Source organism: Musca domestica, unplaced genomic scaffold, assembly GCF_030504385.1.
Source record: "Musca domestica strain aabys unplaced genomic scaffold, Musca_domestica.polishedcontigs.V.1.1 3, whole genome shotgun sequence".
In the NCBI taxonomy this organism is placed as follows: Eukaryota; Metazoa; Arthropoda; class Insecta; order Diptera; family Muscidae; genus Musca; species Musca domestica.
In genome coordinates this window covers 9,029,385-9,043,498 of record NW_026712299.1, presented here as the reverse complement: position 1 = coordinate 9,043,498, position 14,114 = coordinate 9,029,385, and the positions used below count along the sequence as shown (strand labels likewise).

Here is a 14,114-nt window from a genome sequence, read left to right as displayed (position 1 = left end):
ATTAGTAGCGATTCAACTCTTTGGACTTTATCGACGCTTTCACTGAAGGTAGTTTTCCCTAAGGAGTGCCATCAAACAAGCCCCCCATAGGTTAGAATTGGTCGGACGACTGACTCATTTAACCATTTGATTATGTGAGGCTTAAGTCCCCAGTTTTTTCCCTCGGAGTTTTTGCAGGAATAAAGTGCTATTAAGCCCTTCTTCGCTCGCTCCTCGATGTTCCTCCTCCAGCTTAGTTTCTGGTCTAGGACGGTACCGAGATATTTGGCTTCCGAAGAAAGGCTTATTGGTAGCGAAAAGTGTGGGATTTTCCGCTTCCTTGTGAAGAGTTCGAGCTCAGTTTTTGATGGGTTCACGCCAAGTCCATTACAGCGTGACCGTCTGGAGAGTTGGAGAGTATTGACTCGGACTTACTTTTGATGGGACGAGTGCACCTTCAATGGTCTCCAAATCCATTTTCTTGCATTTTAGATTTTTTCGGAACCTAGGTAGTCCCAGTTCAAATTTACCAGAAAGAAAAGTAAGTGTTGAGGGTCGGGGGTTAATGTGGCTTATTTTTCAGTTCAACCCTCAGAAACAGACTTTTTCCAAAGGCCAAATGAATTGAGGCTTACACGGTAAACAGACGCGGAAAGTTTGAGAAAAAGAAAAAAAGAAGAGTTTTATGGGAATGAACGGAATGGGACTGGTAAAAAACAATTCTTCGTTTGTCTACTCGTTCTCTATCTCAAAAAAAAAAAACTCACATTTCTTTTTTGGAAAATAAATTGAAATATATTTTCAAAATAGAGAAATCGTCAAATAATTTAAAAAAATCTATTTTTATTCATTCACCCCTCTTTCATGGAGACATTTGATTTCTCAGGCGATCAGGATCGCCCTCTAATAGAATATCAATCGATTTCATCGCAATGTTCCGAGGAGATAATAGAACGTCCTGAACGTTTACACGAATGGTTGAAAGCGCATGAAATCGAACAGTTGCATGAACGTTTTGTGGTGAAACACAAGCTAAGCTATGACGAATTGCGTGAAGAATTGGAAAATCTCAATATCACCTTTAACGACTTGGAATATCAGCGATTGTTTTTGAAAATCAATCAAAATCGTGATTTCAAATGTGATTGGAATGAATTTGTATCGTATTTGATATTTGGTTTTCAAGATGATGATCCGGCCGGGCAGAAGGAGGCTTTGACCTTGCCCATATCTTCGCCACCAATTGTGAGGAAATCGGAACATAAGTCGACTGTTTGTTGTATAAGTTTAATGAAAGTGTGTTCGGATTATTTGTTGAATGAGGCAGAGGAGCCGGAGAAGTCTGAGGAAGCGGAGGGTAACGCCAGTGGTGATGATGATGAAGATCTGGATGAAGAGGCCCTAGAATTGAAACGTAAATTGGCCAGTTTGTCGGTGAATGATACACCGGATAATACCGGGGTTTGGATAACCGGAAGTAAGGAGGGCCAGATACGTTTTTGGACGCCAAACTTGGAGCCACTGCGCAGTGGCATGTCGGAGAGCAGTAAGTTGAACATTTTTTTGGGAATCTCAAAATTCTTTAACATTTCTTTTTAAAATCTCCTCTGCCTCAACAGTCCACTTAAAAATGTCCACCTGGATTTTGGCAGTGCAGGCCCTTTCAGATGTCAGCATTGTTTGTACCTCCTCCACAGAGCGAGAATTACGTTTCCATGAAACCATAGCCTCCACCTTTACTCTGCGGATTGTAGTGCGCAGCATGCCCTTTGCCGTATGCTGTATGTCCTACAGCTTCTATCCGAATGGGCGAACCAATTCTCGCCTCATACTAGGAGATTATGGTGGCAATGTTCGCATTTTAGAATTTAATCCCCATTTAAGAGGACCATTTCAATCGAAACCTGGTGCGGCATTAGTTGAAGTCTTTTGGTCGGATATACTCAAGGTGAGGAAAGAAGAGCGGAACAGATGGGCATTTTGATTTTAAAATTTCTTTGGTTTTTTAGGGAAAACTTCCCCAGTTCATTGTCCATGAATATGCCAACATCCACAGCGAACTTATCCAACAGACTTTCTATTCGATGCGTTTGAATTCTTTATTCTCAGCTGCCGAATATCGCAATACCAAAAAATATCGCGGACGATGTCCAGGCCTCATTGTGGCCAATGGGGAGGAGAGAACGATTTTTCGTATACCATTGGTAGGTTGGAATTCGTCTCTTTTTTAATTTTCCTTTTTGCGAAAAGGTCAGGATCTCCCCGCAAATAAAAAAAAAATAGAGAAATAATTAACTGATTGAGAATCAACGTCCAGACGAAACGGCTGAGGCTAGAATCTTGAAATTTTGCACGAGGACCCGTCCTGGTGCGTAGGCGTGTGATAAGATTGGGTTTTCGGAAATTCGTACTGAAAGGATACGAAAAGTCCGAAAGTGTACTTAAAATTAAATACTTTGTATTGGACAAATGGAGAATTTTGAAATTTGAATTTAGAGTCACTGATGGCGTGCAAAATAGATGTAGCAAAGGGTTTTTAGAAATTCAAACTTTAAGGTTACAAAAAGTTCTGAAATGGTACCAAACTTCTAAAATGGTACCATTTGGTATTATTTGAACGGATAGAGCTAAAAACTTGAAATTTAGAATGAGAATCAAGGTTGGAAAGTAAGTTTGATATATAAAGGTGGTTTAGGAAATATGTACCAAGTGTGCGAACTGTACTAAATGGTACTAAATTTGCAACAATACGATTAATGGTCAATGGATGAAGCTGAAATTTTAAAATTTTGTATTGGGGTCCCTGTTGGTGGTTGGTTTGTGATAAAGAGGTGATTTTGGAAATGGGTACTACAAGTTCGCGAAAAGTATTAAATGGTACTATTTTTGGTACAATTTGGTATATGAAATTTGGCATTAGGGTAGCTGTTCAAGTGTAGTCAGGACACATGGACTTGGTTTCAGAAATGTGTACTATAATTGTACGAAAAGTACTTAATGGTACTATATTTGGTATTGGGTGAAGGGATAAAGATTAAACTCTGAAATTTGATATTTAGATTACTGATGGTATCTGGAATTGAGATATGGTGTGAGTTTCGGAAATGCGTCTTATATTTGTACGAAAAGTACTAAATGGTACTAAGTTTGGTTGTTGGGTGAAGGGATAGTGCTGGAAATATCAAATTTGATATAGATGTCACTGTTGGTGTCTGTGCTTAAGACATGGAGGTAGTATTGGAAATGTGTACGATAGTTGTTCGAAAAGTACAAAATGGTACTAAATTTGGGTGTGCAATAAATGTATGAAAAGTACTAAATGGTACTAAATTGGGTACTAGGTGAAGGGATAGAGCTGGTATTCTGAAATTTGATATAGATGTCATGGTTGGTGTTTGTGGTTGGACGTGGTTTTTGAAATGTGTACTTTAAAAAGTACTAAATGGTATTAATTTTGGTATTGGGTGAAGGAATGTGGCTGGAATTATCAAATTCGATATTGAGGTATCTGTTGGTATCTGGTATTGAGATATGAAAGTGGTTTTGGAAATGTGTACTATAATTGTACGAAAAGTACTAAGTAGTACTAAATTGGGTATTGGGTGAAGAGATAGAGCTGGAATCCTAAAATTTTATATTGAGGTCTCTGGTATTGAGATTTGGAGGTGGTTTGGAAATGCATATATTTGTACGAAAATGTACTAAATAGTGTTAAATTTGGTATTGTATGATGGAATAGAGCTAAAATCCTGAAATTTAATATTGAGGTCTCTTTTGGTATCAAGAATTGAGATATGAAGGTGGTTTTGGAAATGTGTGCTATAATTGTACAAAAAGCACTAAATGCTACTAATTTAAGATTACAGTTGGTATCTGGGATGGAGAGATGTAGATTGTTAGATATACAACAATGGTATGACAAAAACTAAAAGGTTCTCGTCAAGAGGAGAAGAATTTTTAAAGTTTAGGACTTCCTAACGAATACAACCTCTTCTGAAGTCTTTTATTGAGGAGAACCTCTTCTAAGGTCTTCTAAGAAGAAACTTTGTTTGAGGTCTTCTATAGAAGAAGGACCTCATTTGAGGTCTTCTATAGAAGAAGGACCTCATTTGAGGTCTTCTAAAGAAGAAGGACCTCATTGAAGCTCTTCTACTGAAGATGACCTCATTTGAGGTCTTCTATAGAAGATGACCTCATTTGAGGTCTTCTATAGAAGAAGGACCTTATTTGAGGTCTTCTATAGAAGAAGGACCTCATTTGAGGTCTTCTATAGAAGAAGGACCTCATTTGAGGTCTTCTATAGAAGAAGGACCTCATTTGAGGTCTTCTATAGAAGAAGGACCTCATTTGAGGTCTTCTATAGAAGAAGGACCTCATTTGAGGTCTTCTATAGAAGAAGGACCTCATTTGAGGTCTTCTATAGAAGATGACCTCATTTGAGGTCTTCTATAGAAGATGACCTCATTTGAGGTCTTCTATAGAAGATGACCTCATTTGAGGTCCTTTACAGAAGAAGACCTCATTTGAGGTCCTTTACAGAAGAAGACCTCATTTGAGGTCCTCTATAGAAGAAGACCTCATTTGAGGTCCTCTATAGAAGAAGACCGCATTTTAGGTCCTCTATAGAAGAAGACCTCATTGGGGTCTTCTACAGAAGAAGACCACATTCGGGGTCCTCTAAAGAAAACGACCTCATTTGAGGTCTTCTATAAAAGAAGACCTCATGCGAGGTTTTCTAGAGAAGATGACCTCATGTGAGGTTTTTTAGGGAAGATGACCTCATTTGGGGTCTTCCATAGAAGAAGCACCTCATTTGAGGTCTTCTATAGAAGATGACCTCATTTGAGGTCTTCTATAGAAGATGACCTCATGTGAGGTCTTCTATAGAAGATGACCTCAGTTGAGGTCTTCTATAGAAGATGACCTCAGTTGAGGTCTTCTATAGAAGATGACCTCAGTTGAGGTCTTCTATAGAAGATGACCTCAGTTGAGGTCTTCTATAGAAGATGACCTCAGTTGAGGTCTTCTATAGAAGATGACCTCAGTTGAGGTCTTCTATAGAAGATGACCTCAGTTGAGGTCTTCTATAGAAGATGACCTCAGTTGAGGTCTTCTATAGAAGATGACCTCAGTTGAGGTCTTCTATAGAAGATGACCTCAGTTGAGGTCTTCTATAGAAGATGACCTCAGTTGAGGTCTTCTATAGAAGATGACCTCAGTTGAGGTCTTCTATAGAAGATGACCTCAGTTGAGGTCTTCTATAGAAGATGACCTCAGTTGAGGTCTTCTATAGAAGATGACCTCAGTTGAGGTCTTCTATAGAAGATGACCTCAGTTGAGGTCTTCTATAGAAGATGACCTCAGTTGAGGTCTTCTATAGAAGATGACCTCAGTTGAGGTCTTCTAGAGAAGATAAGGTCTTCTATCGAAGACTTCTTCTATCGAATTGAAGATGACCTCATTTGAGGTCTTCTATCGAAGATGACCTCATTTGAGGTCTTCTATTGAAGATGATCTCATTTGAGGTCTTCTATAGAAGATGACTTCTTGGTAGGTCTTCTTTCGAAGATGACCTCATTGAGCACTTCTATAGAAGACAGACCTCATTGGAGCCTTTCTATAGAAGAAACCCTCATTGGAGCTCTTTTATGGAAGACCTCATTGAGGATTTTTATTGGAGCTTTTTTGTAGAAGAGGGACCTCATTGGGGCTCTTCTATGGAAGAAGGACCTCATTGGAGTTCTTCTTTAAAAAAGACCACGGTTGAAGTTTTCTATTGAAGAAAGCCTCGTTTAAGCTCTTCTGGAAGACCTCATTGGGGTTCTTCTATTTGTGCTCATTGCAGTTCTTCTATAAAAGAAAGAGCTGGAAGACTCTCATTGGAGATCTTTTATGGCAAAAGGACCTCATTTGGAGCTCTTCTATAGAAAAGGACCTCTGCCTTCTTTCATAAAATACGACCTCTTCTAAGGCATTCCGTAGAAGAGGACCTTTTATAAAAACTTAAATGGATGGCTTCATCGGAGGTCTTTTACAGAAGTCCTCTTCTAAAGTCTGCCGCCCTTTTTGTAAGTCGTCTATAGCGGAGGGCACTTCGGAGGCTTTCTGTATTTAAAACATCGTTGGTGCTTTGTTATAGACTATCTCATTTCAGCCGTTTTTTTGCAAGATCTCATAAAAGTTCTTCTTTAGAGTATGATTTGAACTCTTCTGTAGTCGAAGACTTGATAGTTTCCATATCAGAGTACCTTTTCTAGGGTCTTCTATAGAAAAATATATCTTTTCTGATTTTCCTACAGAAGACCATTTTATAACTCTTCTAAAGATGAATCCGGCTTGTCCAGATCTGCCAAATTAGATTCTACTTGTTTCGAACACAAAATACCTTGTGCTTGCAATTTTGCTTGAAAACGTAGCCAGAATCCTTAAAATACCTATAATTGGGTGATGTAGTTATTTGGGTGGGTATTTCAAAATCTGGAGGGGAATTGTTTCTAACAATAACTATTTAAAAATATCCAATTGCATCCTCTTCGGTGGGAAAATGTGAAGAGGCCTCTTAAAGCACTAATATCGGTCGGTACCCCAATATGGCGCTTTTGGAAAAATATGGACCTCTGTTGAAATTTTTAGTTGGGAGAGAGTTTCCAGAGAATTAGGAAATATTTCTTAATTTTAGTTATAGGAAATTGTGGATTCGTGCTGAAATATTTCTACAAGGATAGATTCTACCGAACCCTAGATTTTAGATTATAGCGGATATAGCGGTGGCTGATATCTCTAAAATACAGAACATCAATGAAACTTTCAGTGGTTCTTAAAAATGTCTCTTATATTGGATGGGAAGAGAGGGGAAGAAAATTCTCTTAAGTTTCTGTCCTTATTTTTGTATTCCCTCTCTTTCTCTCTGTTAGGGCGTCACTACATTCTTTGTGGATGAGAAGAACAATATTGTGGTGACCGGTGGGCCAGATACTTTTGTACGTATCTGGGATGTCTATATACCCAGTGAACCCTCGGGAATTTTGACTGGACACAATGGCGGAATTGTTATGGTTTTTGTGCAATCCGATGAGAAGAAAGTTTACAGGTAACCTCATGCAGTTTAAGGGTCCTCAGAGAGTCAATAGCATATTGATTTTTGAAATCCCTTTCCCCCCTAGCGTGGACTATCAGAAAATCATCAAAGTTTGGGATCTCACGGAACATGTGCTACTGCAGACCTATGGCGATTTGGTACGTCTGGTGCCAGGGGAAACAGATTTGGCCTATTATTATCACACTCACATGCGAGTGCTGTTGGTGGGTGGTAGGAAACTTGTAGGGGTGAAATGTAATCCACGGGTGAGAGTTGATCTTACCGATGGCAATACCCATGCTGCCCCGGTTTCGGTTGTGTTATATAATCGCCTCTTTCGAAATGTGGTAACATGTGGCCTGGATAGTTATATCATTGTTTGGGATCCATGGACGGGACGAAGGAAGATTATAATGAAAAATTGCCACACTAAGCAGATGTATGGGGAGAACATTGACATCGAAATTACGGCGGCATGCTTTGATCCGCTGGAGCAATTTTTGTTGACTGGGGCGCGAGATGGCTCGCTGAAAATATGGAACTATAATAATGCAGTGTGCATTAGGAACATGAGCATAAAGGCGGAGCATGAGGTCACCGCAGTCATATGGGTGGTGGAGAGGTGAGGTGAAGAGGGAGACATCCGAATTATCATATTATTAATTCTCTACACAGAATCCTAGCCGTGGGCTGGGACATGCAGGTCACCGAATTCAACGATGTCGAGGGTCGTGAATATGGTGATGCCAAAAAATGGCCCATGTTCCATACGGACGACATAACCTGTGCTGATGTCAAGCTTGGGGAGGGTGTAATAACGGCCACCTATTCGGGTGAATTGATATTTTGGAAATTGGAAACTGGTCAACCCTATCGCCGTTACAATGTTGCTACTCCGGAAAAATTTATCGAATTAAAATATCGGCGCAAAGAGGATGAGGACGAAGGCGAAGATGATGAGGAGACACGTCGTGCCAGTGAGAGGCGAAGACAATCCTATCATGTTAGTATATCACGTTATGTTCGCAAATCAATATCCGATCGAATTCGGGAGCTGGAAAAGAAACAAACTAAGAGGGAGCGATTTAAGGGTCGACGTTTAAGGGAGGCCGATGAAGGGGAGGCAGTGTATTTAGAACAGCAAAGCGAACGCAATGAAACTTTGCCCATGTCTGTGCAGGCGGTATTGTTTCTACAGACCCGGCCCATGACCAAGGAGCATGGTGAGGAGTCTTATTCCAAATTTATTGTGGAGAAAAATTCTCATCCTTGTCCAAATTTAGGCAGCGTTTTTGTTTCCCTGGAAACGGGAGTTATACAAATCTATTCCCACCACCATCACGGCGGCTACTTGGATCAGTTCAATGCCATTCATAAAACCGGTGATTGTGTGCTGTCCATGGCCACAGATCGCAAGAATCGCTACCTTTTCAATGGCACCGCTTTTGGATACATCAAGATTTGGTATATTGAGAACTTCGGGTGAGTTTTTATATCCAAAGACGTCTTGGTCTTCTATTGTAAAATCTTCGGTTCATTTATACGTATTCCCTCTGGGTTCTTCAATAAATGGAAGACCTTCTAAAAAAGACCTTTAGGTCTTCTATGAGCAGACCTCCAGGTCTTTTCTGAGCAGACCTCAAGGATGTTCTCTGAGCAGACCTCCAGGTCTCCTCTGAGCAGACCTCCAGGTCTCCTCTGAGCAGACCTCCAGGTCTTCTCTGAGCAGATCTCCAGGTCTTCTCTGAGCAGATCTCCAGGTCTTCTCTGAGCAGACCTCCAGGTCTTCTCTGAGCAGACCTCCAGGTCTTCCCTGAGCAGACCTCCAGGTCTTCCCTGAGCAGACCTCCAGGTCTTCTCTGAGTAGACCTCCAGGTCTTCCCTGAGCAGACCTCCAGGTCTTCTCTGAGCAGCTCTCCAGGTCTTCTCTGAGCAGACTTCCAGGTCTTCTAAGAGAAGACCTCGTCGTCTTCTATGAGAAGACCTTGTCGTCTTCTATGAGAAGACCTCGTCGTCTTCTATAAGCAGACCTCCAGGACTTCTATAAGCAGACTTTCAGGTCTTCTATACGAAGACTTTCTGGTCTTCTACACGAAAACCTTCTGGTCTTCTATACGGAGACTTTCTGGTCTTTTGTGAGAAAGCCTCCACGTCTTCTATGAGCAGACCTCTAGATCTTCTATGAGCAGAGCTACAGGTCTTCTATGAGCTGACCTCCAGGTCTTCTATGAGCAGACCTTCTGGTCTTCTAGACGAAGACCTTCTGGTCCTCTAGACAAAGATCTTCTGGTCCTCTAGACGAAGAGCTTCGGATCCTTCTGCTGGAGTTCTCCACAAGCTATCAAACCTGTTGACTTATGTTTGTACGTTTCTATACCCTCCACCATTCTATTGAGGGTATATTAGCTTTTTCATTCCGTTTGTAACTTCTCGAAATATTTAGAATAGACCCTACAAAGTATATATATTCTGGATCATCGCAAAATTCTAAGAGGATTTGGCGATGTTCGTTTGCCTATGTGTGTGTCTATCTGTGCGCCTGTCTGTCCGTCTGTCTGTTGTAATTACGCTATCTTTTGCATGAAGTGAGATAGTAGGCTAAATTTTTGCGCACATGTGTATTTTACCAGTAGGCAGGTTAAGTTCGTAAATGGACCCTCTTGGTCTTCTATTAGAGAAGACCTCTTGGTCTTCTATGAAAAGACCTCTTGGTCTTCTTTGAGAAGACTTCTTGGTCTTCTATGAGCAGACCTCCTGGTCTTCTATGAGCAGATCTCCTGGTCTTCTATGAGCAGATCTACTGGTCTTCTATGAGCAGACCTCCTGGTGTTAAATGAAGAAGACCTCATGGTCCTCTATGAAGAAGACCTACTGGTCTTCTATGAAGAAGACCTCATGGTCTTCTATGCAGAAGACTCCTTGGTCTTCTATGAAGAAGACCTCATGGTCTTCTATGAAGAAGACCTCATGGTCTTCTATGAAGAAGACCTCATGGTCTTCTATGAAGAAGACCTCATGGTCTTCTATGAAGAAGACCTCATGGTCTTCTATGAAGAAGACCTCATGGTCTTATATGAAGAAGACCTCATGGTCTTCTATGAAGAAGACCTCATGGTTTTCTATGGGCAGACATCCAGATCTTTTATGAGCAGACCTCCTGGTCTTCTATGGGCAGACCTCTTGGACTTCTGAGAGAAGACTTCTTGGTCTTCTATGAGAAGACCTTCTGGTCTTCTATGAGAAGACCTTCTGGACGAAGAACTTCTTGTCTGCTAGACGAAGGGCTTCTGGTCTTCTACGAAGAAGACCTGCTGCTCTTCTATGAGAAGATCTACTGCTTTTCTACGAAGAAGACCTTCTGTTCTTCTATGAGAAGACCTTCTGCTCTTCGGAATATTTGTCTTCTACTGTGTGTATGACCGAGTAATATCCCCAACAATTTATCAGTATTAGTTTTGTTGGTGGGTGGAATATCCTGTCACGAAGTATAAAGAAAAAAAAATGACAAAACGAACTAATATGAAATTCCGCAAAAACTTATTAAAATTATGTTTGCATGACAGTTATGACTGACTGACTACTGTTGGAATTGGGGGTGGGAAAACTTTGACAAACTTTGAAAATTCCATCAGACAACATTCTTTCTCAATAGTTTCGTTACGAGGGTTGTCTATGAAGTCCATAAATTTGATATGCGGAATAAGAGTTTATTATAAAAATAAAAATATGGTGTCCCAAAGGAACAGGGCCACCGAGAAGCAGTGGAGCTTTAAATAATAGCCTGCTTTCAAGTTCTTTAAGAAACCCAGTTTTAGATTAGAATATATGCCGATACATTCAATTTTTGGCATTAAGGTAAAAATTGAAATATTTGTTATAAAGATGGGAATACATAAAGTGCTTATTTGGCTGGCTTAAGTCATCGACTGGCTTCTTCGTAGAGGAATAAAGGAGCTTTAGGTTGACTTAGTTCGATTTTGGCCCTAGGCTCCTTCCGAAGAAGCCAGCCAATGCCTTAAGCCAGCCAAAAATGTGCTTTATGTATTTTCACCCTTAAGGTCTTTAAAACTTAGAACAAAGGAGAACCATGACCAGTTTTGCCATTTTTTACCATAATTATTATGAGACCTTTACAAGTTATTAAAAAAGAACACTATGCTACAAATATAGCATATGGCACGGTGCCCATACTACAATTTTATAGGAAATTTTTAGCTGGATTTTATCTTTATATAGGTCTTTCAATATGGGGTGCGGAACTGTTTAGAAGTATTGGATTTTTCATCCCAGACCCACATCGAAAATACATTGTAGTACAGTGTATTTTGTCATAATTTGCTCTGGTAGAAACAAGGTTATTAGGAATACAATTTGTGTGTTTCGATGGAGAAGGTGTGTGGGGGAGCTAAATTGTTTACATGTCTACCGAACAGAAACATGACTGGCACAATTAATGACATCTTTATGAATTGTCATTATTTTGTGGGAGGACGGTAGCAATCCTTCTGCTGGAGTTCTCTACAAGCTATCAAACCTGTTGACTTATGTTTGTACGTTTCTATACCCTCCATCATACATAGTATGGAGGGTATATAAGCTTTGTCAGTCCGTTTGCAACTTTTCGAAATATTCAGAATAGACCCTACAAAGTATATATATAATCTGGATTAGCGTAAAATTTTAAGAGGATTTGGCGATGCTCAGTTGCCTTTGTGTCTATGTGTGTGTGTCTATCTGTGTGCCCGTCTGTCTGTTGTAATCACGCTATCTTTCGAACGAATCGAGATAGAAGGCTAAATTTTTGCGTACCTCCCGATATTCGGTATTTGGATGATTTAGGCGACTTAATTCACCCGAATTGTTTCAAATTTTGTATTCGAAGCTTATAATGGGTACTACAGCCTGTGCCTAAAAATTTCGTATGAAGGCCCACATCTTCGAATAGTCCCCATACAACGCTACCTCTCGATATTCGGTATTTTGATGATTTAGGCGACTTATTTCACCCGAATTGTTTCAAATTTCGTATTTGAAGCTGGTAATGGGTACTACAGCCTGTGCCTAAAAATTTCGTATGCAGGTCCATGCCTTCGTATAGCTTCCATATAACGGTACCTCCCGATATTCGGTATTTTTATGATTTAAGCTACATTATTTACCCGAATTGTTTCACATTTCGTATTCGATGTTGGTAATGGGTATTACAGCCTGTGCCTAAAAATTTCGAATGCCCGGTACCTCCCGATATTCGGTATTTTGATGATTTTGGCGACTTAATTCGAAGTTGGTAACGGGTACTACAGCCCGCGCCTAAAAATTTCGTATGCGGGTCCATGTCTTCTTATAGCCCTCATATAACGGTACCTCCCGATATTCGGTATTTTCATGATTTTAGCGACTTTATTCACCCGAATTGTTTCGAATTTCATATTCGAAGTTTGTAATGGATGCTGTAGCCTACCTTACATATAAACGTGTTTTTTGGACATTTTTTTTCTTCCTTCCAAAAGGTGAAGGATATTAAAAGTTCGACCATGCCGAACAAAGCTGCTTTTTTACTTGTTTCATATCTCCCCCCCCCCCCCCCCCCCCCCCCTCTTAGGATACCGGAAAAGGATAAAGTGAAAGTTAACATGCCATTGTTGCGGTTACAGTTCATATTTTTGCGAAATGACAGATTTCTAACGAGATCCAAGAGAGCAGTACGTCATCAGACGGAGCCAATGCTGGTTAGCTCCTACAAGGGGCATTTGAAGGCCATCAATTCGATTGCCTATATAAATCAGACGAAAATTTTAATAACGTAAGTATCTGCAAGAATATTTCCGCTGATGAAGAGGAGATTAAAGAATATCTGAAATTCCAGAGGTAGCCACGATTGCTCCTGTCGTTTATGGTCACTGGGTGGACGTTATTTGGGCACCTTGGGTTCACCATTGCCCTGGATGAAAATATCCCCCTTCGAGTCAGTTGAGGAGAAATATGAGAAGTTTCGCATGCCACCGGACATAAAAAAGGTGGCCAGCTCAACAACCATGAAAGTAGGGAATCATTTTTTTCAAGACACCCCAAAATTTTAAAGGTTAAATTATAAATCCATCCTTACCTCCCCAGGTCATTACCGGTCAACAATTGGATACTTTCCCAATGTCATTGGCAAAGGAAGAAAAAACTCCATCGGATACAAAAGATGATGATGAAGAGGACGAGGAAAAGGATAACATTTCCCGAATGTATGGCAAATCGTTGCGTGCCCCAATTCTGGGTAAACATTTCCAATTGCCTGGTCGCAGTGCAGTAGAGCAGCGCATAGATTTGGATATAACTGCGTCTTATATTCCCGTCTTTACTCATCTGAAAATTCATGAGGCCAATGAGTTGACCAGGCCATCAACACCACCTTCGATTAGGCGGGTAGCCACCGAAAATTATATGGAGTTCTATGAACCCAAATCGCGAGGAGATAGAGATCTTCAAGGAGGCGCGACAGATCGGCGTGATAGTCTACGAGATGTAGATCCATTGAAGTCAAGACGGCATTCAGTCGGGGTTAAACCAACTGTGGCCTTTGGACCGAACGAGGAAAGGGGAGTGGAATGAAATGGAATTTATGTTGTTTTGTAAATATATTTGTTGTTGGTTTTTTGGAACTTTTCTATTTTCGAATCAGAAGAAGAAGATAACGAATTAGTTATGTTTTCGCATTTCCAATTTTCATCGATTTCAGAACAAATTCTTAAATGTATGCACAGCATTATTCCTGTGCCCTGTCTGAATCTTCTCAAGACCCGATGAAGAAACTGAACTTTCTATCGATTTTGTTCAATCACCTTAACATCAACATTCGGTTTTGGAGATCCCAGGCCATTGGTGATCTCTTGGTTGGTACGTGGTTTTCCCGTCAGATGAGGCTATCTCAGCTGTAGCCAGGGTCTTCATAAGGACCCACTAAAACCAAGAAGAGCCGTTCAGTTGATGATCAGGGAACGTCTACAACGCAAGTGGGTCTATGATCCCCATTCGAAGATGAACGGTTTGTAGATAGTCGGGAAATTTG

General features: G+C 40.5%; 1 protein-coding gene across 1 annotated transcript; it reads left to right on the top strand.

Annotated features, from left to right (window-relative positions):
* The first annotated feature begins 775 nt into the window (after positions 1-775).
* LOC101890352 (WD repeat-containing protein on Y chromosome) lies at positions 776-13,707 on the top strand. Its single transcript, XM_020039518.2, has 10 exons — positions 776-1,525; positions 1,599-1,927; positions 1,989-2,183; positions 6,894-7,069; positions 7,143-7,679; positions 7,733-8,280; positions 8,341-8,539; positions 12,660-12,860; positions 12,924-13,098; positions 13,172-13,707. The coding sequence occupies exons 1-10, from the start codon at positions 844-846 to the stop codon at positions 13,655-13,657; spliced, it is 3,528 nt and encodes a 1,175-aa protein (XP_019895077.1). The 5' UTR covers positions 776-843; the 3' UTR covers positions 13,658-13,707.
* The last annotated feature ends 407 nt before the right edge of the window (positions 13,708-14,114 follow it).